Raw genomic sequence first — 26,930 nt, forward strand, 5'->3', positions numbered from 1 at the left:
GCCACGCATAATGTCCTCCTGGGGCGGCTAGAAGGTTAACATAATGAGTTATGTTCAAAGGGTTACATAAAGGCCGCCAAGGTATAGTTACAAAATATTTTGAAAAGCTCCGGTGTACAGCCTCGTCCACTTCTAGCTAGAACACGGTCACTGCTTTTAAAGCAACATTGCATCCGACCCGGCCACGCAGTAATCTAAAGTGGCTGGCCATGTGAAGCAGCACATCCGTGTCTCTGTGTGCTTGCATCGCTTTGCATCGATATCTGCCTGCGTCAGATACAATGTTGCTTTAAAAGCAGTGACCGTGTTCTAGCTAGAAGTGGACGACCCTGTACATGGCCGGGGGCCACCGGTTTCACCGTCATTCTGCTGTAGTATTAACTCCATGCTCTCTTCATTTTGCTCAGCGCAGCCTTTCTTGCCCATTGCTGTTTCCTGCCTGCTCGGAACGCGTGGCCCAATCGCCCAGACATGAGGGTCGTGACAATTCAAACGAATCCGAGTACATTTCAAACTTCTACTGCCTACACGACAAGCTGTAAGTATACGACTTCACTCCGTGCTTATGATAACCTGCCTCGATGGCTCGATGATTATGTCGTTGGGCTAGTGACCACAAAGTGACAGCATTGAATGCTATATAGCTGCTGTGTTTGGTTTTCGATGGAGGCAAAGAAAAAAAGAAGACCTCTTTCTAAGATGTAAACTTAAGGTAGAGAATTCCCCAGACTCAAAATTTATTTGGAGTCCTCAGAAGCATAACGTTTATAATCCTGTGTAAATATTTTATTAATTTATTTATTTATTTACAGATACTGCTAATCCCATTCGGGATTGTTGCAAGTGGGCATATGTTAATACAGAGAAGTGTATATAGAGCATATAAGGAACACACAATGACATGATCATATGTACAAAGCAAATCAAGAATGTAAAATGCATAGGGTACAAAAATGGTGAAACATATTGGTGAAAATAAATATAAATAAATAATGGTGAAAATAAATAAAAATGGTGAAAATAAATAAATAAATAAATAAATAAATAAATAAATAAATAAATAAATAAATAAATAAATAAATAAATAAATAAATAAATAAATAAATAAATAAATAAATAAAACCAAATATGAGGCAGATATGAACGAGAATTATACATGTATTACGACACTACACTAACAGAAGAAAAAAACAAACGTACTGTTCTTCACAATAAACCAATGTTTTACGCCACTGGACGCCCACATATCAGAGCTTCTTGGTTTTTAGACACAATTATTCGAACTGTATGTTCAACTGCCAAGAACGAAATATTGTAATAGTTAGCCCGCACCAACCCTTTTTAACTATTTGGGTGCCTTGAATAATGATTGCTGTTTTTCCTGGTAGACGATTTATTAAATCATAAATATATTTTATGAAAGGTGATCTCGAAACACTTGTTTTTTTGTTTTCCACATTTCACTTGTATTTTACAGATATCGATAAAGCCGAGTAAGTACGCCAGCAGACCATACGAAATGCTTGCCGCACGGTAATTTCCAGCGACAATTGAAAAATAACTTTTCTACAAATAATGCAAAAAACTATGCTGCCATGGATCTTTCTGCAGCAGTGAAATAATGATTTTTCCACCCTCCTATAGTTTTTTGTTTTCATTCATCAATCATATGCCGAGCATAGAACACCTCTTTCACGATTCCGCCATATTGTTTTTTTGGGTGTTCTCTATTATCGCAATGTGAGCAGTTTTAGCACCAAAGGTTAGGTGTGCTTGGCAGTTGTCACCGCTTTTCAACGCTTGTCGCGCACGCAAACTGGACTTTTTGTATTTTTTTTTGGCTAACATTTACTTGATTAGCAGAAATCAAAGCCGTGTAATGGCTCAGGTTTCAATTTTAAAACATCCTTGCGACTTATATAAAAGCCCTGGGATAGTCTGTGAATATTGTTGTAGTAAGAAGTTTAGTTTTAATTTCACGTAGAATGCATTCATTTTAGCATAACAGTATTGTAGTTTGGTGGACCTGTTATCTAGAGTTATTTTATACCCACTAGAAAATGAAGGCAGATGGCTCAGAAGAAATTGAAATCTCGATTACGCGACCTCTTACAGGGTGGAATATATACACTGATCTCACGAAGCCAAATCCACATTGCCCCTTATTAAGTGTGCTGCTATTGGCCCCGATTCTCTTCTATCTAGCTGGAAGCTCAAAATGAGCTCGCAATAGTAACTGATCGAGGTAGTTCTTTTTGTTTTGAGTGTAGCTTCAATATGAGTTGCCTACTACTTAAGTCAGTCACTCTTGTGAGCTATAGGTCTAATGCTTCAGTCCCATTTAATGACTTTCTTTTGAGCCATCACTTCTTTTAGTCCCTTGTCTGCTTTTTGTTGATGCTGCGCTTCTCCATACATGTTTGGCTTTTAAATAAATGAGCTATAACTGGCAAGGTTCCACAGGGTATGTTGCTGGGCGCGTTGGTTATTCATTGTCAGAGAAAGAGCGCTATAGCAGACGACAGACCAGTAAGAGGAGGACACACACACAGGCGCTCTGTGTGTGTGTCCTCCTCTTCCCGGTCTGTCGTCTGCTATAGCGCTCTTTCTCTGACAAGGTTCCATACAATCCTCTGCAAACAAAGCTTTTCTTTCACTCATATGCTGTCAGGTAATACGCTAATACAGACGTGGAACTTACCGAGCTCGTGTGCTAGATAAATCATTCCCCCAAATTTTCCACACGAACCCTGGCACAAATTTTAGGCTGTCGCCTTCGTGTGCTATTGATTTTCTTTTGTCACCTTCTTTTGAAAGCTCACTTCTTAACATAGGTACTTTATATTCTAAATCTATACGACCAAACACGGAGTGCGCGCTTTGACAGACGTTATGGTATTTTGCCGTTAATTCAGACGAACTTAAGCACTGCGAATGGAATTGAGGATGGAAGCTTGGCTTACACGGCTAAGAATTAGTTTCAGTATTAATAAATGTACAAAGCATAAGCGCTACAGGGTAGAATCCTTGTCTAACGCAGAGCGCACTCACTCACGCGCTTAGCTCGGGCGTGATTTGACGAGCCCGCTTTGTTTTCCTCTGCCCAGGCGGGTGCAAGACGCTGGACGTGAACTGTGCACCGCGGCCTTCATCGTGACTATCGTCATCGGCATTGCCATCGCCGCCGTGATTTTCAAGCTAAGTACGTCATGACGGCTTGAGCCTTTATTAGAGCAGGAGGTTGAAAAGCATTGCGACATTTGCTGCCTCTTCGATAAAAAGTTACACCGAGACAACAGTGACAATGAATCACGCAATGGGAGGCGAGGGGAAAAGCTTTACTTCTCTGAAGAGCAGGACAAATAATTGTGGTCCGCACAAAGTTCAACAGGGGATGCAGGAAAACCTTCCGCCAGTGAGGTGTTAGCCGATGGACAATAGCCCTGGTAGTGCTAGTACTGCTCCTGCTACTGGGGTTGTCACGACTACCACTGCTACTAATATTCATGATATACTGCTGATATTACTCCCAATTTTATGCTTTAAGGCAGGGATATAAATGTTGCGAAAATTACAGCTCTTATTTTATATGTATTATTCCTGCAGTACTCTCGCCGAAATGGTTTGCTGGGAAAATCAAACTTTCCAGAAAACGGACTAGCACGGACAGTCAGTTATTGGATTGTCGTCGCAAATTACAATGTGCAGGCTCGATGTGGACGACTACGGCTATCACGGCACCTTAAGTAATCGTGCGTGCACCAATGAAAGAACGAGGTTATTTTCGTTCTGAGAGGGCTTTTGCTAACAGCGAACATAACGCACTTACTCCGGAAATTAACAAACATATGAAGTGGCAGCGCCAAACTATCTGCAGAGTTTTATTTATATTTAAAAAGCGCATGGGACTTGGGAAGCATGTCGGACGTTGCGAAGAGCTACGCTGAACTGTTTGCGTAATCTAATCCGAAATTGTTTTATGTAGCTGCGGTTTCAAAAGCCTAACTGTGTTTACGATGCCCTATCTGGGTTTGAGGTAACGTGAGAAATAAAACAAAATTATGAAAAAGAGTTTCGTAATAGTGGCGCAGTTATTAGGGGGCTATACTACTGTATGCAAGGATACGAGATCGAATTCCGGCCGCGCGTGGCTGCCTATTTTCGATGGAAGCGAGAAGCGAGGCACCCATGGGCTGTATACGTTAAAGAAACCAAGGTGGTCGAAATACCTGGAGCCTTTCCCAACGGCGTCTCAGGCAGCCTGAGTCGCACTGGTCCGTTATATCCCCTAAGCTAAACCAGAAAAATGAAAACAAAATTTGATGACCACAGTTTTCGTTGTGTTTTGGATATGAGATAGCATTAAAATGTTTTGATGCCTTTCGATCGCATTTTGCAATTTTCATGGTCTTGTTTTGAGGTTCTCTAACGTCGCTTGAGGCAGCGACACGGAAGGGATGAACATATTTACGTATATCTGGAACTCTCACTCTGATTGTAGGATTGTATTAGGATTGTAGACTCGTCAAGCTGCCCAAGGGCAGCTTTTTTTCTAAGATTCCTCCATCTGTAGTTTTAGATGGAAAATAAACTTTGACTTTGACTTTGACTTTGATTCCGTCCCTTCCCTCCAGCCGCTGGGAATTACTTCGTTTAGTGACGTCAGCTATATCTCCAGTCAGTAGGCGAAATTCGCGTCTATGGACACATTTGTCGGCGAGAGTTCCGATACTAGCAATAGAAATAACACGTTATCATGGTGGTATATGGCGGAAATGCACTGCATGGGACTTTAATGCCCCTTTTCGTCACAGGACACATCACACGAACTTCTTAGTGGCTATATTTATCGCACGCATAACCTTCTTTGTGTGTGTTTACATTGCGTGCGTGTAAGGAAGTGCTTTTTTCTGAAATGGGGCTCCTATTACTTACGCATTACTTATTCTGATATATTAGCTGTTAGTCATTTTGTTCTGCTTCATCTATTGCGCCACCTTGCCACAGTAGCCAGGATATATGATCCTGAGCAACACATGTGGCGTAATAGCGCCTGCGGGGTGTAACCGATGGTGACATCATATAAGATATTTAACGGCCATAGGCATAGTGCACACAGTGGTTCGCGGTCAGTAATATCATGCACGTCACTCTAAAGAAATAACTAAACAGAACTCTACTGTGACAGATGTTTTGGTAACAGCAAGTTATAGTAGGTTTTTTCAGCGGCACTCTTTGGCGACTGCATGGCTTGCAGGATCTGACCATTCCGATGAGACTTCTGCTGAAACCGGCATGACGTACCGGTCTCAGAATGCGACCTCGACTGCGACCTCTCATAGCCCAAAGGTGACGAAATTGGAAATGGAGCAAACAGAGGAGATGACGACATCCACCACGAGCACATCGACAACAAGTGAGGACTAAGGACAGTGGACAGCGTCAAGGAACAATAGGGGTATTTTGACGCTGTTCAAGTCGACTTAGAGCTGAGGCGTGTCGTATTTAAAGAACGTTGTGCTTTCGCTTCGATCAGATGGCATTGCCTTCTATTGGAAAGAGTACACTATCCAACCCGTCGAGTTGAGGAGTCGACGCTTTGCTGGTTGTCTCAAAAGATGCTTCGAAAGAGCTTGTATAAATGCAGTCTTTATGCCTAAGAGGAAAAAAAGGTAAACCCTTTGTTGCATACCACTCTACTCCCGGACAACTTTTTGTGACTATGCAGCCAAGACTGCGGGGGTGGAGGTTGCCTCACGGTGTTACTACACCACGTAGTTCCAGCATATCTGGCCTCCGGCACAGTTTAGGTTTCAGATCCATCATTGCTTGAAATAATAGTTCTTGAGGCGCGAACGACGAAACAATGTGCGTCTTTACTCCAGTTCAGTCCAAAGTAAATGTGGATTTAGCTTAATGGATATCCCGCGCTACGTACGCTGTTGAAAGAAGCGCTTTGCGAAAGCGTTCAGAAACCGGCGGGTAGATACAGTGGAATCAGCCGACTGGGATTCAGGACAGATGGTGAAGCCATCTACTTTACATGGAGTAGTGTAATTATTATAAAATTCATTACAGTAAAGTTATACTGGCTTGTATAGTTGTATAGTCTTGGTGTAATAATAACGCGCATATTTCTACAATGGTATAATATTTCAGAGCTTCAGAGCAAGAATCTCGAAATTTCTGAAGGAACTATATTATGCGTCGAAGTCAGCTGAAGCGTTTCATCATTGCAGCTTTGGCTGTATATAGCCGTAAAATGTTGTCCGATAGTTACTCAGCTTCAATAAATAAACACAATTTATTGTATACCGAGAGCGCTGGTTGCTTTTAACATATCAAGGCCTTGTCATGATTTTAAATGGCGTGGCGGTTTCTTCCAAATGCCTAATCGGTGATAGCGACTATCAGAATGACCGGTTTCATATTTGATCAAGGGTACATGTACAGTGTTTTGAGTAAACAATTAAGATATCGAAGGGTCGGACATCTAAGGGATCTGTACCAGACAACCTTTGGATGCCGCTAAAGATGGGGCTGGGAAGTAGCCCAGTAAGGCATCCTGCAAAGAATCACTAGAAAACAAAGCTGAGAGTTTGTGGCCCTTTTACGTTTAAGCCAAACACGGTCTTTGACAAAAACTACCAGGCAGGGGAGTGTGCTTATCAGTCGTATAAGGGAACCGTTACCGTACCCGTAGGAATCAAACATGCAAAAGGTCTAGAAAGGTAAGGAGCGGGGGTTTTGCTTTCCTTACACATATTTAGTGCGTAAGTGGTGTCACGAATGATACGCTCAATAGCAAACAAAAAACAGTTGCTTGGCTACTTTTGGCTATAAATGTACCCAACAGCGATTCTCGTTTGAATCGCTGCTGGGTAAAATACAGTATTTTTTGATACCATCTTTGCGTACATTTTAAATAGCTTATATTTTGAGCAAGTACTTACTAATGGGGGCACAATCACGTAAGGAGACATTAGGACTGAGACAAACCCGGCACGAATCAGCTTGGTCTCCCTCCCAAATCGCTATATGACGGCAGGGCGAAACCTGCAGGACTCTGAATCAACGTGCAGATATCGGAGAAACCTGGAAAGTGTAGCGTTACCACCTTTGCTGCACTGAAGATACCTGCTGTTTTGGGAGCCGCTCCGCCCCACCTGGGTGGCGCAGTGGTTACGGCGTTCGACTACTGTGCCCAAGGAAGCGGGATTGAATCCCGGTCTCGGCGGCTGCGATCGGCGGCGGTTGGATGCGAAACGGAGTGGTGTCCGTGTGCTGTGCGATGTCAGTGCACGTTAAAGAACTCCAGGTGGTCGAAATGTCCGGAGGCCTCCGCTACGGCGTCTCTCATAGCCTGAGTTGCTTTGGGACGTTAAACCCCACAAACCAAACCATGCTTTGGGAGCCGACTTGGTAAAAAATACAAGTCGGTTTTCCATGCGAAACGAAATGAATGAAGGCTTGATCTTCTGAAGAATCTATATATTTCCAGTCTCTATCCGCGCATCACACAACTAGGTCCTTTTGCTATTTTAATGACGAACGTCCCCTGACTGATTGTATGTCACCAAAATTACGACCAGCGCAGATTAGAATCGGCTGCATTGCCGTTATTTTCAGAGATGGTTTTTATCTATCCACTCATGACGTAATGACATACTGATAAGGTTATTCATGCATTCAAACAACAAACAAACAAACAGCAGGAAAGAAATAGGTAGGTAAATAATACAAGAATGAACAAATAATAAATACACAGCTGTTTCCAAAGCATGGAAAAATTGCTCACTCTTTGCACTGAAGTCCAGCGGGAAATGCAATGTGTAGTGCATACACGTTCTCGTGGCTTACATGTTATAAATGTATGGCTAATATGAGCTACGATGTCCTACACATGCTGCACAGCAGCATACATTTAAGTTTTTACCTCACATAGCTAAAGAATGCGCAATCACTGCATTAGAAACATTAAGAGGATGTCATAGAAGAGATCTAAGTGAGCAGCATCTTTATAAGACCTGTCCTTTCAAGCTAACTCCACAGAAGGGCGCTTGCGATTACAGTCTCCATTACCGTTTTTTTAAACCTGACTGTATCCTTAGACCCCTCGCAAACATTTGCAGCCTGAGATGTATTACATCGGGTCCAGAAGATTTATGTGGTGCTCCAAGAGCTGAATATTGCTCTTCTCGCAATAATCTTTTGCCAAAAGTAAGGACTCATTACAGAAAATTTGATGCCTTGCTGACCGGCATTCCTACTGGAATTGTTTACCTTGTCAAATTAAAATATCGTATACTGTTCACTCTTTCCACAGTCGCGTGAAAGAATAATTAACAGGTATGCTGCAACTTTGATTATGCTTTTTTATTAATTTTATTTACGCATGTGGACCCTCTCTATAATTATCTTGAGTTTCATTGATATATTTTTGCTTACATTGGTTGCTTTGTAGGTTGAAATTTTATAGTAATTATTTTTCGCACTGCTTCCCATTGTTTGAATTTCTATACTACTTGCTTTGTCTTGTCCGGTAGTCTTGTAATTTGGTTACAATCTGTAAAAATTACTCTATTCGCTTTGCAGTATGAATGAAACAATATACTTAGATAAACGATACAAGCGGCAGGATAACAGATGTCATCTAGATCTAGAGATGACGGCAAATCGTGCGGGGGTATTGTGATAAAAATGCACGTTCGTCCAGAAATTTAGGGGAGTAGGCGCAGGCTGAGGAGTCGTAAGTTGTGCTGAACATCGTCAGTCATCACGCAGTAGTCTATTTCCCTAAAGCCAATTCTTTCCGTATTTGAGGTCTTTCAGAATGCACCGGCGGAATAAGCTGCAGCTCTCACGAGTGCTTCGGTATGCTTCGTGTGCTCATTGACATAGGTACATTGTAATCCTGTTCCGAACTTTCAGGGGAGATTCTGGAGCGTCAGACTTTGTTTTGCACCTACGGCATGCAAACCAGCAAGAGCATGGTATTCCCCGTCGACGGCCTCTGCGATCTGATGTACTTTGACTCGGTCTACAAGGAGAACCAGAACGCCCTCTCAAAACCGGAGCACTTTAGCGAAAATCTGCGAGCATTTTTGGAGAAGACTTCAAGATACCAGCTAACAGACGTAGGCGTGGCCTTTGCTTTTGAGTAAGCACATTTTGCCTTTCTTCTGAACAGTTGCCACTACCTTGCGCAGCTGCCCTGGGCGCACAGGAAGGCTTTTCAAAAAGTGGAATTTTGCCATTTTCAACCTTATCAGATTATCGTAAATGCCCATAAGCAGCTATCTGATTAAATGCGTGGGGGCCGGCTGGTGACACGACTCCGAACTGCTGGCGCTGCATAGTGTGGGCACCTCTTTTTTGTTGTATATTTTGTGTGTTGTGACAAGCAGCGCGAGCAGTTTACAGAATGTTAAGATGATCGTATGTCAAGTTATCAGTTCTTTGTTTTTTCTGGCGTGCATTTCTGTACGGCTGAATTAATAGTTTAGACATGCTTGCACAGTGAGGTCGATATATACCGTCTGTTGCAGAAGTTTGCGGCCCAACGCGCCGGGCAGAGGAGCAGTATCGCTCCCGATAGGCGGCGCTGCGCCCGCCGGCGCTGTCTGGTGACGTAGCTTTAAAGAGTGAGGAGGCTTGTTCTCTTCTCCTCATCCCGCGGTTGATATCGCACATCTTTGCTCTCAGCCGCGGGATGAGGAGAAGAGAACAAGCCTCCTCACTCTTTATAGCTACGTCACCAGGCAGCGCCGGCGGGCGCAGCGCCGCCTCTCGGGAGCGATACTGCTCCTCTGCCCGGCGCGTTGGGCCGCAAACTTCTGCAACAGACGGTACATGCTTACCACTGTCGTCGGAGGGGTGATGGCCCGAGAATGAAAAGTGTTTGATAAGTACCTGTTATAAGTAGTAGTAAGTAGGCTGTTATGAGCTCCTTTTTAGAGTGGAAATCGGCTTCAGTTTGGAACCTTTACGTTTTTGACTCTTTATTTTGAACAGTTTGGGACTGAAAAAAATTGTTTTATTATTGAGACATGGAGATGATTAAGAAATTCTAGGCGCTTTAAGGGATTGGGGCCTTCTGTCGATCTCTTTTTCGCAACGTATCTTTAGTGGCGGGTGTCATGCTTCCGTTCTGGGGATTTTCTCAGAGAAATTTGCAAAGAAACTCGTTGTTGGTATCTATCGTAAAATTGTTTTTTTTTCATGACACTCTCTTTGCACTGGTTAGGAGTAGCTTGTGTTCTGCGCCGATGATGATGACGGTGGTGTAAATATGCAGACAGCAAAGCCACTTAATTACTGCTACCTGTTAGGTAATAGCTGTGGCCACTTAATGGTGCTTGGATATAATTCCCAATATAGGTTTATAGCATCATCAAAGGTAGTTGCTTACGTCAGAGCTTATTTGGCGTTGCAGTGTGCAACAATTGCTTTGGTGATAAAGTATTGTTGCCAAGAATTTCGAGCTCTCATCCAACCATACATAACATGGTGAGCATGGAGGCATATGTATTACTTTGGAATGTCCTTCTCTTCAAAAAATTTGTTCTTCCTATTACGCATTTTGGAGCAGTTTCAGTGCCTAATGTTGTAAAAAAAACAACATTCATTAATCACCCGGTGTTTATGTACTTCTCACGAGAAAAAGACATTGCTGATGTGAGGCAGATTGTGGTGGATAATGGTGGTAAAACGACAAAATGATCAGCCAATGAAACAATCGGAAGTTTAAAAATGCACCTTTTTGACTTTCCTTTATGCGTTGGCAACGTTGTGCAAAGCCGCGCTTCCTTTTTTTCACTATTCAGGCAAGTCACCAAACTGCGAGCGGCGCTGAAAAGCAGTATCGCGCAGCCGCTGGGCACGTTCTGGAAGAGGCGAGTCCAAAACTTTGGCATTGTCGACATGCCAGCCTTTGGAGTTACGGACGGAGACATCAGCAACGTGTTCCTAGCACTCAGGGTGAGACTCATTATATGCACGTTTGGACAAGCCAGACAAAGAGGACACGTGAGAAAGTGCTCATAATTATAGTGAGCGCACCCCATACTAATTAGGTCGCTACGTCATTCTGGTCGATTCAGTGAAACGTCCCAAATTAGTACTCACAGCTCTGTGCAACCCACTGGTAATAAAGTGCATACGGTGCTGTTAATTAAGGATATAATTATTTCTATCTCAGCTTCTTTATTTTCTCTCCGGCCTCACAGCCAGTGCAGCGCCGTAGTAGCATGTGAACGCCCTCTGTCCTAGAACATCATTATTGACAGGTCGGATTACAATCGTCTCGAGCCAATTATAAAAGCACTGAAACGGTAATTAAGAATCATAGACCATTTTATTTCAGGCCACTCCAGCGAACCATTTTTTAGCGACCTGAAAACCTTAGCCGTGCCGTAGCTTCATTACGCATACAGAAACAGTAGCTGTAGTAAATGCACCGTAAGATTCAACTGTTCTTTACATCCCTCTCTCAAACAATTGCCATGTACTGTTTCTGATAAAGATAGGTTTGCTCCTTAGTCGTTAGGGCACTAATTCCGCCCTCAATGAAGCTGTAAGCGTGTGAAGGTAAGGAGACACTTTGTCTTGACCATTGGATACCTTTGGCTGTTATGGGCCCCTACAGTTGAGTTGCAAACAGTGCCTTCTGATTAATTGTCGAAGCCGCTTCGACAAGAAATGTAACATCTCGAAACATCTATGTACCGCCCACTCGATCACGACGTCTACGGAGTACATTGTCTGTCTCGTATATATGGGCTGAAATATAGAATACCCTTCCACGTTCATTAAAATATGCTCAGAAGTCTTTTATGTATGAAATAATTTTTCAGCAGATGTATACTGTGATACCAGCTGTGTCCTTTCGATTATGTAGTGAAATGGAACATGTGCAATGCTTCTTTAATTTACGAATTTATTATTGGCTATGTCGATCTTTTGTACATCTCCATTCATTTCTATAATTATATATCTCAATACACAATTCGAAGTTGGTATTTAGTATATGATACGTCTGAATGACTATTTGATTCTATCGACCTATGATTAGCCTTAAACTTCGGCTCCTAACTGAGTAGGTCATTTGATATTTGTGAGATAAGAAAGGCATTAAAAAGCCTGCATTTGAAGCTAGAAGTTTTTAATCCGGAACAGTTAAATTCGTGTGATTTTCAGAGGTAGAAAAATATAGGCCTAGTACATACTTGTTCAAGAGCGGAAAGATCATTTCCATTAATTTCTATAATTATATCTCACTCCACATTTCCAAGTTGGTATTGAATATATGATGTGTATACACTAGTATAGTATGCACATAGTACTAGCACATGATTGTGGTAGTATGTACATAATATACTACTAGCATAGTAATTAGCATAGCATGTACAAGTACATACTTCTTCAAGGGCGGAAAGAAGCTCTGCTGTAGCTTACTCGCAGATGCGGCTAAGCTTACCATAAAGAGGGAGGGCAAACGACCTGGTAAACAAAGCCTACACTGAGAATGACCAGACGCCACCCCTTCACTTGCGGTGGAGTTGTCCCGCTAGTTACGCAGATCACCAAGTAGTGCATTGGTACTGGACGCATAATTTCAAATCCTCACATCATTTTTCCCCAAACGTAGACCTCCTCGTGCCGGATACAGTTTTGCACACATTTTTTAATCGAGTGATTTCAGAGTGAAGTATACGAAAACTAAAACAAAAATATTGTAGATTCGAGGACCTGATTTGTCACGCATTGTCCTGCAACATTAGGCCAAACTCCACGCGTGCTCCTCCTTCCAATTTATCAGTCCGGTGTTTTGATCACACTAAAAGGTATTTCATAACTAATTTTCGCGTGGTGCATGTTAAAACCCAGATTTAACGATAACAGCGTAATCATCAAATTCTTCGTCGAGTTATATTGCATTTCTTTGAAACTTAAATCAATTTTTACCAATTTACAATATTTTTCACGGATGTGCTCTTTTTATGCCTTCTCTGCTAGGAGCTGAGCAGAGAAGCCGCCAAGAACCCTGACCTCCTCAAGCCTCCTCACATAGTTCTCGGGGCTGTGCCATATAAGCTTGAAGACTACTACGGAAATAAAATTAGGCAAGTTACATGCCTACGTTCGCAATTTCAACGCGACAGCTTTGAAGGCTTCGTTCGGTAGAAAACACCGGGTCGGCGTTCTGAGCGAAAAATCCCAGTGGCAGTAGACAGATGACATGACCGAGGGCTGATTCGCCCATGGGTTGGCTGACGTAATCATTCCATATGCTGTCATAAAGTTGGGAGGAGTTGCCATCCCGGTTCGCTCATTTCAGGTGGGAGGGAGGCGCAAAAATCAAGCCTTTCAGGTGTCTTGGATGCTGAGCTAGGCAGGGCACTCCCAGTACGTGTATGCACGTTCGTACTGCTCGGGGAAAGCGAGGCTTTATATCAGTATCGGGTGATAATTTTAAGACTGGTGGATGTATTACGTGGTATAGCTTAATAGACTTTACGCTAATAACAGCATGGGGGATATTACAAGCACAAGTTAATCGACTGGGTAATAAGCGAGCAGAAATAACCATGTGTTAGAATAAGGAAACACAAGAAAGGCCGCACTAGGGAGTCGTTAATGACATTCCGTCATAGCCATAAATGTGATCTTAAGCGCTCTCCATTAAATATGTCAGAGGGCTACAAGCCATTGATATTGCATTACTGTGAAATGCCAGGCGATTGTAGATATGTGCAGCCATTACAGCTTGGAACTAGAGGCGCTGTTATATAAAATGCTTAGCCTGAGATAACATGATTCCGTCATTATTCTTGTAAGACGGTGGCCATTGTTTTCGCCGCTTTTTCTTATTTACACAGATGAAGTCATGCCCTTGGTGTTTGCAGAGCCAGCCGGCATAGTCCGCATTCCTAGTTTGCGTCGTTATCAAAAGTGTCGCTGTCTCCCTGACCTCGAGTCATCCGATTGGTGGAAACACCGGAACCGGATGTCACTACTCAGGTTCCAGTGTTTCTACCAACCAGATGACTCGAGGTCACGTAAGATAGCTACACTTTTGAAAAAGACGCAAACTAGAGATAGGATCTAGGTGAGGTTGGCAGTAACACTCAAATACAATCGCAGGAAAGGTATCACTGTGTTTTGGTCCACATTCGATATTCTTCAGACCATTTTCTTCTCGGAAACCTCAGTGCTGAGTTGACTTCAAGCCACGTCTTACAATATTTGTGGAATCAGCTTTATGTGTGCCGGCGGCCGTTCATAATAAGGGCTGCTGGATGAGTGAGTGCATAAAAATTTTTTTGAGTACATTGCTCACAAACAGAAAGTCCACTACATCAGCGCATAGTTTAACCCAAACCCTCGAGAGGTTGAAGGACAAATAAATTACCATATATTATATTGCCATGAACCTTTGAAATGCTTATCATATTCAGCAGCCGCCACCATGCGGCCTATGCCTGTGTTCGTAGCCCACAGACCGTTTTTGAGCTCTTTGTTCATGGTTTGTATTTCGAAACGCGCCTTTGTCACTCTTTCCTTGTAGTCCGAGATGATACGAGATTAGTTTAGACTGATCGCAGACAAACCACTATTTCCGTATTATTCCACACATTTTTAGTATCGCTTGGTTGGTTTATCTACATATTTCTGTGCCGACTTTAAAAAGAGCTCTGACGAATGCAACGGATAATCGTAGATCGACGACGGATGAACATGCTTCTTGTTATGGCTGCCGCCAAATTAGTTAATTGCTTTGCGGGCGCAAGTCCGTCCAATTAAGAGCTCATTTCCGTGAAATTCCAGCCTCTTTGATTGTTGCCTCCGGCCTTGTCAATACCACGGGAAAATATTGCTCGAAAGTTCCCTCCGAAGTTCAATAGCACCCCCTCCGGTCGTCATTACTCTGTGATAGTACGGTGGCTCTTTTTACATTACATATTCCGCCTTCATCTCAGCCTGTGGTAAACGGAAACGGAAACAGTTTACGTCAGGAAGTTTTTGAAGCTTGGAGTGCTTAGCAGAACAGCGTGATTATATCGCCCAAACAAAACTGTCGCGTTTTCGCACAGGGATGTGCAGGACCCGACTATGTTCATTACCCGAAGCCACTACGCCTTCGGAGACAACATGGTGCCCGACTGCATGGTCCTGCCACCCACAGCCCTGCTTAAGCCTAAGGGTTCACGGTCGTACTTCTACGACTTGGTATGTACTAAGAAATGAAGAAATGTGAAAAACAACACGTCGTCATCATAATCATCATCATCATCACCATCAGCCTGACTATGCCGTATGCTCGTGGCGTATGCAGATGGGGCTGTAAGAATATAAATAGATACTTTCTATGTATGAAAACTTGAAAAAAAAAAGAAAGCGCTCGTAAGCTTCAGAATATTCTTTTGAGTAATGCTACGCTGTTTCTCACATCCGCGCTTTGAGTTTATTGTACGCAAACGAAGCCGCGGTGGAAACTTCAGCCTAGTGACGCCATCTGGCTTTCCGAACGGCAACCATTTTGTCACCGAACCGAATTTTTTTAGGCCTGGGAGATGCAAAGTCATCGGCCGAAATGAACATAAAGACAATTTAACGCTCACGAATGTTGTCCTAGGTGAAATGAGCCAGAATGAATACCGCATGCACTATCTATGACCGATAAATAAACCAAAAAGCTCAGTAACAACGGCGAGTTGCCTGCTTTGAAATGCGCCGCCATGTTGAAAACGTGACCTTAGCATAAATAATGATTGCGAACGCTAAATTCGGGAAATAGGCTATATAAATTGAGTATACGCTAAGGCTTGTTTAGAAATAGCGTTTCGTTGAGGCGCGCTTTAGAACATATCATGCTTCGCGGCCACTTCGTACTGGCACTATCCTCCACAGCATCAGACCGTCGCCTCTGCACTTATCGTAGCTTTGGTAGCATTGCAACGAACAAGGGACGCTTAGAACACAGAAGGCGTTCATTCCCTACACGTTCAGCATAAAATCTCGATACTGATGCAGCGCAGCCATGAAATGTTTATTTTGCTATCTGGCTCTCACTGTAAATAAATCACCGATAGTTGCCCTGCAAGTGTTGGAAGGATTCTTCACCGCAGAGGGAAGCGGCGTTGGCCTTGCGAAAAATGCAAATCGTCGCGGGCTCAGTCAAGTGGCTGATCTCGGTCGGCATGAAGGGGCGGTGGACCAAGGTGAAGCCTAGCGCCCAGCTGCGTATGGGATCCCCGTGCCAGCAGGATGTTGACGCCTTATCATTTGGCAGCTACGCCCAGGTAAACAGTGCATACTGCAGGCTTTTGCCGGCGGAAGGCTTTCTTTTCCTTGAAATGCAGCGCGGTGAGAGATTTCAAACATGAGCAGAAGTTAACGCTCATCGACGGATGGGTTTTTCGAAGGTTGTTATGCTGAGGTGGTATTATTTTTGCGATGAAAGACGGGTTCAACGATGTGTTCAAGTAGAACAATATTGCAATGTCTTAATTTTCTGCGCAAATATAAACTGTCTATCACTTCTCGTTTGCACCCAAGTTTGGGCGCTGCCACTAAGTGGCGTTGCTGGGTGCTATAAAGAATGATGATGACGCGTAGAATTTAATGGTAATTTTCTCTCGGCATTCTCGTCACTGATAACCGATTATTTCGGTATGGCGAGGCTGACATTTATGCCGTGGCACACAACTTCGTAGCCTCTTTGCCTTGACAAATGCGGCGACAGCTCTTTCATCCTTACCCTCGACATTCCGTCAGTGTACTGACAGGTCAGTTAAAATGTTTATAGAGATTACCTGGGCTTCGTCTGCACTCGCCCGACATGAAGATGAAGGAAAGGAGGGATCAAACAAGGTAAATAATGAATTTATTTTGTGCGGCACGTACCTTATAAATAAAAAGAAAACTAAGGATGATTAACATACTACCTAAACATAAATTTGATTGCAGCTATTTAAGCGATTTTGCGAGGCAGATGATTTGAGAGATGCTTCTAATTAAATATGTGCCGTTGCAAAGCGCTCTTTGTTTTTCTCATGAGCCACAGCGAAGTTCTTAGAAGAGAACTTTGAAGAGAAATGGAGATTTGCAGGAGAGGTGCAAGAAGACAGTGGTGCAAAATGTCAGCTCCTTTTGAATTTGTACAAGATGAACTGTGGATGGGTCAACTAAACACACGAAGCGCAAGAAAGACTGCCTTCTTTAAGATTTTATGAGCTTAGATGCCCGGGCTGTAGTCGGTGACTACGCTTGAAAGCCATCATGCCCGCGAAGGACGACACGATACGACGCGCTGAGCCGAGAACCAAAACCGAACTGCTCATTTATTTCCACGCACGCCGTTCGCTCGGCAGCCAGGCTTGACCAGCACAACCAAAACTATCAGCGCCGCGTGGGGACGCTGCGCTCAAGCCAACATTGTGACACTAGTCAGGTGGAATTGCGGGAGCACTCCGTGCACTGGAACAGAGGAAAAAAGTTGGGAAAAACGTGGTCCCTTTCTCATTTTCCGTGAAAAGACAATTCCGTAAATGAAGAGCCAGGAAAGAAGGTTTTTCGAGAGCAGCATAAATAAGGGGATAGGTTATTTTCACAGAAAGACTACCTTACAGTTTTTAGCCTGCCAACAGTATATGCTTGCGGTAAGCGCACTTGTATCCAGAAAACCGAAGACCTCCCCTTGCTCTTGCTTTTCAAAGGTGACCCTGATGTTCTTATAAGCGCACAGACACAGAATATTTTACGCAACATATTGGTAAGGGGTTGAGCAGTGTATCGAGCACTCCGTTCTGTAACGATGTGTTTCTAACCTAAATGCCCTCTAAGTGTTCGCTTGGTGTTTGCGGGACGTGTGTGCAGGTGTGCCAAGACAAGGCCATACGTCCCCACTTCAAGTATGACACACGGTACGATGCAGTGGTTTCTAGGGACAGCACCCGCCACATGTTTGTCTACGACAACGAAGAGAGCCTCTGCAAAAAGGTGCGCTACGACTGAATACATCCCCTGATCTCTAGGGTCATCTTACATCATCGCATTGGTCTCAATTTGTATTGAAAAAAAAAAGATGTTCGAGTAGTCTATGGGGGCTCAATGAAGAAATCGAATTAGGTGTGTACGAAATGCGAATAAGTAGTTTTCTGGCTCAATATCTCGGAGAAAGCGCTCCAGGCATGATCATTTCTAACGGGGATTTGTTAGGAATTGTTTAAGTAAGCTCTCAGCAGATCGTGGTACTACGTAAATCATCATGTTTATATACACATCACGCCAGAACGCAAACGTAACGTGATGTTATGACGCATGACAAAATATGGGGGATGCTTGCACTATGCACAGTCGGTATGACCAGGCATCGTTAATGCCTCTCTTTTGCGGCTCGCCTTGGGGATCGTTGTTAACTAATACATTTATTAGTTATTTGTTATATCACACATACTAATTAGTACACAGTCGTAATCTGCCAAACTATGTTAAAGGTCTCGATATAAAGCCTGGACATAACCAAAGCCCACGAAAATGCATGCGTAGCTTATGGATAGCGTGACTGATTTCTGGTACAAAGACCATAGAGGTTTTGATTACCATCTCACCGCCATGTGATCTGGTGACGTCACTCAAACCGCTGACCAATCATTACGCCGCCCTCTCACTCAGCTAATTACCGACTTCAATGGACATGCTCGTGATTTTTCGCTCACAGCGCTGACAGCGGAATTTCCGGAGTTAGCACTCACTGACACCAATGAAATGTAATACTTAAGGCGAAAGCCTTACAAGGCCCATGGTGAAAATCTCGCGTTCGCGAAATTCTGCGAGATGTATTCGCGATATGCCACGAGACATCGCAATATTTTCAGACGTGAACATAATTTTCCCTTTCTGGTAGTTAGGCCTTCATTCTCTCTCTTTGAGGAGAGCACACCCGAGATGCCGATGTTGTCGACGACGAAGCCAAAGAAGAGAAAGAAAGAAATGAAATTTTGACAAGTACACAAGTACACAAACACGCAAGGTAAAGATAGGAAAGACGATGTACATAGAAGATATAGAAGAGAAGGAAGAGGAAAGGCTTTCGCCATTAAGCTCTGAAGACAAGCTAAGCGCAATCTTGTAATTTTTCGTTATGCTGATCAACACCGAATAAATAAGGCAGCAATTCATGGCTGAATTGGGGAGTTTTATTTTTGGTTATTTCTTCGGACAAATAATTGATGTTTTCAAAACTCAGTCATCTGTACCCTAGTTGATTAGTGAATTGAAAAAAAGTGGCCCATCTGAACTTTTTTATAATTGGACATAGTGCATGTAAATTGGCTCTTTTTCGACAAATCGGCCAGTTTGTAGTTTTGAAATAAAGTTAATAAAACAAAACGTCGGCGTACAGTAGTGTTTAGCGCGCTCAGCTCGCACACGGAAGGACCGTGGTTCAAATCCTGGTATAGGCGCGATTTTTTTCCCTCAAGTATCAGCTCGTGCGGACACGCTCTGATGACATGGTCCGTCGTCACACTCTGAGGAAACACTCTCGTAATGCCACTTATGAGACAAATACCTTAGCATAAAATTTTAGTCAAGCCCCGATGGCTGAATGGCTTAGGGCGCTCGACGGCATGCTATCCGAAAGAAGCGAGTTTGGCGCCGGTGGCCACTTTTTCATGGAGGAGAAAAGAAAGGGGTCCGTGTACTGTTCAGTGGGAGCGCACGTTAAAGGGTCTATGAAAAGCTAATTACTAAAACTAGGAAATTAGCGCGAGCAGTAGGTATGCCATCAGTGCTTTCTCTAGGGCAAAATTTTTATTCTACCTTAATTAGTACCCAACTTACCGGCGATCAAAAATGATGCTCCTTGTCTACATATCGTAAATATATCGATAACTATCCAGACCGCTCGACCATGCATGATAGGGGATGATGGATCAGAGGGGTCACTTAATGGCGGTGACTGTGACACATTGCCATAAGGTCGATCAATTCTTAATGGATTATTACACACAGAGTAAATGCGTATACTGAGCCCTTTAACATGACCATGAACGTCTCGATGCGGACAAGATACCTTTACAAGAACATATCACCACCAATACCCTTTTATAAAACATGAATAATTTTACTAGACGCTGACCCTCATATTACAACATGCTTACATTGAGTTAGTGTATTCCGCATATATTAAGTCGCTCCATCTTGTACGCAGCTTTGCAGCATCAAGTCCCAGAACACTGCGCTACGATTCGGCGTTGCAGTGTACGACCTCGACTACGAGGATGACCGCAATGTCTGCTCTGACCTGAACAAGCTTGGCGTCTTCAGTCGGCTGAAGATGGTGCGGAGAGTGGTCGATTACTACGGCTCACTTCCCGGTGACGCCAGTGACTGCGTAGACGAGATTCCATGCGTCTTGAGCTCTGGATGACTAGACGCAGTCGCACCGCTTCTACAGCGTGCTTGTCCTAAGCACTGCCGACGATGCTTCGGCGTAATGCGCTTTTTTTTTTCGCAGAGTATTTAGCATAATTCTTTGATATAGTCGACAAAATGCAATAAACAACGTCTTCGACTTGGTCGGTTCTGCTTGACCTTGTCCGCTACTTTGATGGGACACATATAATAAACAAACATTTTTACAGAACAAGCCAGCAAAAATAGATGACGACTATCGCGTGTTCGTGGACATTTTGAATACCGCATTCATGCTCAGTACGAAGAAAAAAAGGGGAAAGCCTTTGTGCATATGAATAGCAACTACTTGAACAGCAGTACCTCAAGTTCACCAAGCTATGAAGAGGACAATACATATAGAAGGAACATTATTGCGTGCATAGCTGCCATTTCGCCCTCTAACTTAGATGCTCCTTTTGATGGACACCTTACCCCCCCCCCCCCCCTCCCTCCCCCCTCTTTCGGAAGCTATGCATAATATTACTCTGATGTTTTGAGTTGCCACTGGTACGGGTTCTATCCGTATCAGCAACTGCTCGCGTGCTTCTTTGCATGTTGCGGCCACACCCCAATCGAAAAATCTAGGGAACCTCATGAAAAGTATGAAAAAATACTTTAGTTTCATTCGTGAGGACCGATATTCCTGTGGTGGTAAGATATTTTTGCAGTGTTTTTTTCCGCAGTACTTCTGTGTAGTCGGCGGTTCTGTAGTAGAGAACTGCATGGGCGGCAAATTTTAGCCCGGACCCGACCCTGCTGCCCTGACTGTATATCCGGCAGAGCCCGGCCCGGTGTCTCCAATACAAGCCCGGTCCCGGCCTGAGCCCGAGGGAACTCTGACTTACCCGGCTCGGCCCGACCCGCCAAAAGGGCGGGCTCGGCGTAGCACCCCCCCCCCCCCCCCCCGTCCTCATCCTGCAGAAAAGAACTACGAGCTCAGCGCGCTTCACTAATGCAGATGTTATTGTTACTTCAAACTTCCCCGAAAAAAGGCCTTCGTTTTAAGAACAGTGGCGTAAAACATTAATTCCTTGCTATGGTTGCGTTGGTTATTTTTTCTATGCCCGAAGTGCAGTGGCTTACTTAATTGCATGTATACAAGTTCCCCAAAAGTAATACTACAAATAAGACAGCTTTCGTACTCATATCTTTGGCACCAAAGTTTAAAAAAATTATGCAAATCAACTTCTGATATAGCATAGGTTTGCCGCTCTGTAGGTCACACGATTACGCAAGCAAAGAAGCCTGCAATAGCGCCTCCTCACTCAGACGCTTGATTGGTGCATTGGAGGAGAGGGGCTTTGTTTTAAATGTTCGTTTTTTTAAATTAAAATATTGAAAAATGAAGAAATTACAAGCGTCAGAAACGCCTGTTTCAACTTAGTGCATCCAACATTCCACTGACAACCTTGAGCAATAGTAGTAAAGTAATGCATTTCTGATCCATTATTAATATAAACAGCGCGAACAGATGTTGTGTACAGGTTTCCCCTGTCATGTGGAGCCTGTTATATAGGACAAACAGGGCGTTGTATTAACAAGATACTACTGGAACATCGAAACAACCTGGAAAGTGGCGAGGACAAAACATTTCTGGTCTCACATTGCCATTCCTGTGGGACAATGAAGAAGGAGAAGAAGTGTACTTCCCTCTTGGACCAGGTTAGAATTCTGTATCGTCACAAAGAAAAGTTAATGAGAGAACTGGTTGAAGCATATTTTATTTCAATGGGCATTAAATGCGTCAGCAAGACTTCTCTTGCTCTTTCAAGCAGAGTTTTTTTGGAGTGACGTTTTGTGTAGCAGATGAACCCAGGGGTTGTTTCACGCGAAGGCTTCGTTTTAGTCACATTTGGTTTTGTATGGACCTTGAGGCTTAGGTTGAGTTGTGAGTCAGCGCTTGTCCTGTAGCTTCCTTTTATCTTGTCTCGTGTCTTCCTGTTCGCGCTGTTTATATTAACAATGAATGTTTACCAACTCGCCGAACAAAGTATCTTGATAATGCATATTTGACTTATATACGTTCCAATAGGTGCTGAATACGTTTCCTTTTGTTCTGACATAAGTTTGGATTATTCTGTGAGTCTGGAACTTGTATAAAAATGCACAGCTTCGAGGATTACAGCTGTTATGCGGTCTCTTGTTGTCTAAACATCAGCTCAGTGCCATGTGACGCATAACGAACACTTCACCATAGAACATATTTAGACATCTGAGCTGATAGGCAACTAAACAGCAGTACCCAAGGCTACTCGGGTCAAAAAGGCTGTCTAATCATGGTTAATGCAGTGGTTTCGTTGTAAGCTTGTTCTTATGGTGCAGTTATTTTTTGAAGTCTCTAGTTCGACATGCTGCCGTATTCGGAGGTGCTACTTACGCCCAGGAACTATAATAGCGCATCAGATGTCCTGTGGTAGATGGGTGTAAAACTCTTATGTCATGCTCGTCTCTTGCAAAGCTGAGAGCAAAAATAGGATGCCTTCTGCAGTGAATTTTAGCAAACCATTTGAGATGGACAGGGAGCGTTCCATATCAACCATGATATTCGATGAACACTTTCACTTAAACAATGGAGGTCAGACTTGTTTTCCCTCACAATGTTGCTTAGGGCCCTCTTGTTCTATGCACACCTTACATTGCCCTCTGGCTGACTCTAATAATTTCAGCGGCACATAATTTGACATGATCGCAAAGCAATGATAGCAAATGAGCTTCAACTGACCAGAATTGTATGTAGTTGACTTCCTCCTTCAGGGGACGATTAGAGGAAATATCTTGATCATAGATGCAGCGTTGGTGATGTCTTGGTGATTCAAACTTGAAGACATTCACTTTTCTCTAGGGCGGTTAAATTTATGTATTTATTCATGACATGATATAAAAAAACAAACAAAAACAATGATAAAAGCATTTACAACTTGTCTAAATTAACCATAGATCAAACGAATTCATCCCTGATTCAAACTAGAACGCTTGCTTTTAAACCATACCGGGAAACGTTGGTAGGGAACAGGGTAGAACAGCGTGGAGTTGAGCGACATGCTGCGAGAACACGCGAACTGATGTCACAGGAGATGAAACGAAGCCTGTGCTTCACTGAGCGAGGTCGGCGCGGCATCCAGTTGCAGGAAAGGTACTCTAGCGGCGACGGTCGTCTTTTTGGTCACGAGGTGGCACTAGCTTTCCACTGCTGCATTCTAGTGAAACACGGACATGTTTTTATAGTATATGGAAGTACCCATCCGGTCATCGACACAGGCAGAGTTGCTCACACGGTGACCAAGTGGTTTATTGATAGAAAAATACGAATGTATTAGTGGGAGACTTGCATAAATGATTGGAAAATAGTTGTATTGAAAAGCGAGAAGTGGTGCGAATTTTTAAAATTTCTTGTTTGAATTATAGTAGTGCAATTCCAAACACACGGAAGCAACTAATATGCACCACAATGCGTTCTCTAGATGCCACTCTAGCACACTTTGGTCAAACGGCCGTTCATGAAATATGCGTTAGCCCGACTGTCACGCAGAGTGTCTGGGTTGAAATCTCACTGGCAACTGAATTGTTCTACTGAATTGCGTATTTTACCCACATGTGATTTTCAATTCTGGGTTACGGCGACGCCTCTTCGACAATTTAGACCTGTATAGCTTTCACGTAAAATTGCCGATCGAGGTGGCAGCAGGAATCACCTGGTTACAAAAGTGACATTCCTGATCCAATTTCATTCCATTTCACCTGCGGCACTGTTAGGCTTCACCAGCAAGAACACCGGTTACGTACAGCTGGAACAACACTTCGGGTGCAAGAGGACAGATGATACAGTCTCAGTGCTGCGCAAGTATCCGCAGGTCAAATCTGTCAGCCAAATGATCTTCAAGGTTGGATATAGGAGACAGAGCTATCGCTGGAATAACCATGCACTGTGAAAATTTTGGCAAAAACATCAGGGAAAAGCCAGAAATACTCTGCGAGATTGACAATAAGTTCATTTTGACAAGTAGTTGTGCATTGAAAAATGGAACATACCCACTACGGCAACTGGCCCCGCTTGTAAGCGATAAAAATAGGTATACACTGCGTATTGTAAAGGAAAAAGTACATGTCATAGAAAAGGAAGGCCTATTAACAAAAAAGAAAACAGCTATGGATGTTTTCAACTTCTTTTTCTACTGGCTCATAAGAAAGTGATGACGAAGTTCAGCTTTAGCATAAGAACGTCAATGACCTGTCTAGTGTGTAGCGTTGGCAGTGAAACAGTGCCGTTAAGACGAAATATTTCAAAACATGGTGCATAACGGGTAAACAATTAAGTAGGAAGAAAATAGATTTATAAGGTGACTGAAATAATGCGGGCAGTTGTACCCGATTCATGTTTTTTTCTTCATAGCTTGGCTCGTGGGTTACGAGAGCGCATTTCGACAACGAAGAAGGCTACATTTCACGGTAAGCTCGGTCTTTCACATCCAATCTAAGGTTAGTGATTTATACATATTAGGCTGTGAAGCATAACCAACTTACTATCTTTGGTCACCGTGCCACTGTCTTCCTTTTTTGATAAGGGAGGATGTTGAAGGGCTGTTGTGCAATATTCGTTTCAAACATCATCCTGAACCGAATCCTTTACCATCTTATAGAGCTGCTTTGCTAAGCACACTAGTAACGGCAGCTTGCGAAATTGAATATTGAATTTCTACTAGTTTCAGTTTTAAGACCTCTTTTGAGTCTCGTTTCATATAATTCTCAAACAGCACAATCTCTGCTTTTAGTATTTCCACCTGGTGTACGGCAACTTCCGCGCACGTTGCACCGCCAGCAGCACAATATACTTGTAAATACCGCAAACTGCTCATTAAACATTCGTGGCTAATACGGCAGTTCAATAGTGTAGAACTAACCTCCTAAATGGTAATATGAAGTGCTCTTTTGCTTTGAAACACTAATTGTCTTTTCTCCAGTGCTCATGTAATAACCCCATCCAAACCTTTATGGGTACGTATGTATAGGTCGTCTGAGGAAAATAAGTGATGAAATTGATGTTGCTTAATAAAGCTTAAAAATAAGCTAGTTGGAAACGGCTTTTGTCTAGAGCGTTCTGGAAGAAAAAAGACACACACTTACAGCCACCGTGGTAGCTAAGCGGCTACAGAGCTCAGAAATATTGAGCTTCAGCATCGTACTTTTAACCTGGCCGCGCCGATCGCGTTTTGCGGAGACGAAACGCGAGGAGCCGTGCACTGTTCGATATCAGCCCACGTTATAGAACACCAGATGGGGGAAATTATCCGGTATTTGCCACTACGATGTCCCTCATCGCCTGAATCCCTTTGGGACGTTAAACTCGATCAAGTAGAAACCATCCGACATTGCACAGAAGCTATCGCGTCTGTCCTAGATTTTGACATTCTAAATGTGTTCTCAGTCCTTCGTATTCTCAAATTTCGCTGGGCGATACTATTTGTACCGACGAATCAAGAATTGCTCAAATAGTAAAAGGCGGGTGAAGTGTAATGGTACATTCGGTGAACGTTCTGCTTATATCCGGGGTTAGTTTGCGGAATGGCGGATGGTTTTTGACCTCGTGTAGAGGTCCTTTTAGGCATATGCGTTTGACAAGATCTTTTTCGGAAATGGTTCACAAAAACGTAAAAGAATAACGAATTTTGATATCATTATCCCTTTAATTGAGCACAATTCGTGGCCAAGTGGCAAGAAGCATAAAGTGCAGCTTCACGAAGCGTATTGTGCGAATTTTTGTGCATGCTCAAATAATAGCAATAAAACGTTGCTGTTTCATGCACATGGTCATTCGTCCGTTAGACAAAGAAATGATTTTCCACGGATGCTGCGCTTAACGTCATAAAAAGAAGAAACAAACTGGCGCATCTAGCCTTATGAGGGTGTTGAGTGGCATGCTACTAAGTATTTTTTTGTAATATTCAGTGAGTTGGCCACGCCGTGTAAACTGCATCACGGTTATAATATGAGAGGTTGTACCTTCGTATGCAAGAAAAAAACAATTTTAGGGACAGCACTGACCACGGCAAGACCAATAAAAATCAGCCAGTGTTCATCGTGTGTACTATGCGATGTTAGTACTGGTTAAAGAACCTGATAATAATATGAAGCCCTCCACTGCGCCGTCCCTCATAGACCACTATAGCCACGTGGAATTCATAAGTGCTGTTACGTGAGCACACTCTGGACCACTATACCCACGTGGAATTCATGCTATCAAATGCTGTTACGTGAGAACACTTTGGTTCACTGCGAGCACTAGAAGCGACAGTAAGCTAACCTTGAGAGGCAGGGTAAAGATATAGATATTCCATGCAAGGGCCTTCCTCGGGAGAAAAAGCAGTGCTCTGGATCCAAGAGCAGAGTACGCGATAAAATATTCTGCAGTCCTTCATAACACGTGTACCCCGTATTGCAGTGCAGTATATTGGTGTCCCCCGCATATATGC

At 43.2% G+C, this 26,930-nt stretch overlaps 1 protein-coding gene across 1 annotated transcript in view; it reads left to right on the forward strand.

Annotated features, from left to right (window-relative positions):
* Positions 1-20,550, forward strand: part of LOC146189920 (uncharacterized) — a 35,995-nt gene extending 15,445 nt beyond the window's left edge. The window contains exons 2-10 of the mRNA XM_084605381.1: positions 3,108-3,202; positions 5,258-5,416; positions 8,932-9,160; positions 10,827-10,980; positions 13,018-13,124; positions 15,096-15,231; positions 16,131-16,304; positions 17,881-18,003; positions 20,219-20,550. Coding sequence (XP_084461507.1) covers positions 3,108-3,202; positions 5,258-5,416; positions 8,932-9,160; positions 10,827-10,980; positions 13,018-13,124; positions 15,096-15,231; positions 16,131-16,304; positions 17,881-18,003; positions 20,219-20,437 — 1,396 coding nt within the window. The 3' untranslated portion in view covers positions 20,438-20,550. The remainder of the gene's footprint in view (positions 1-3,107; positions 3,203-5,257; positions 5,417-8,931; positions 9,161-10,826; positions 10,981-13,017; positions 13,125-15,095; positions 15,232-16,130; positions 16,305-17,880; positions 18,004-20,218) is intronic.
* Positions 20,551-26,930: the final 6,380 nt, after the last annotated feature.

This window comes from Amblyomma maculatum, chromosome 5, assembly GCF_055883805.1.
Source record: "Amblyomma maculatum isolate TAMU_Amacu chromosome 5, ASM5588380v1, whole genome shotgun sequence".
In the NCBI taxonomy this organism is placed as follows: Eukaryota; Metazoa; Arthropoda; class Arachnida; order Ixodida; family Ixodidae; genus Amblyomma; species Amblyomma maculatum.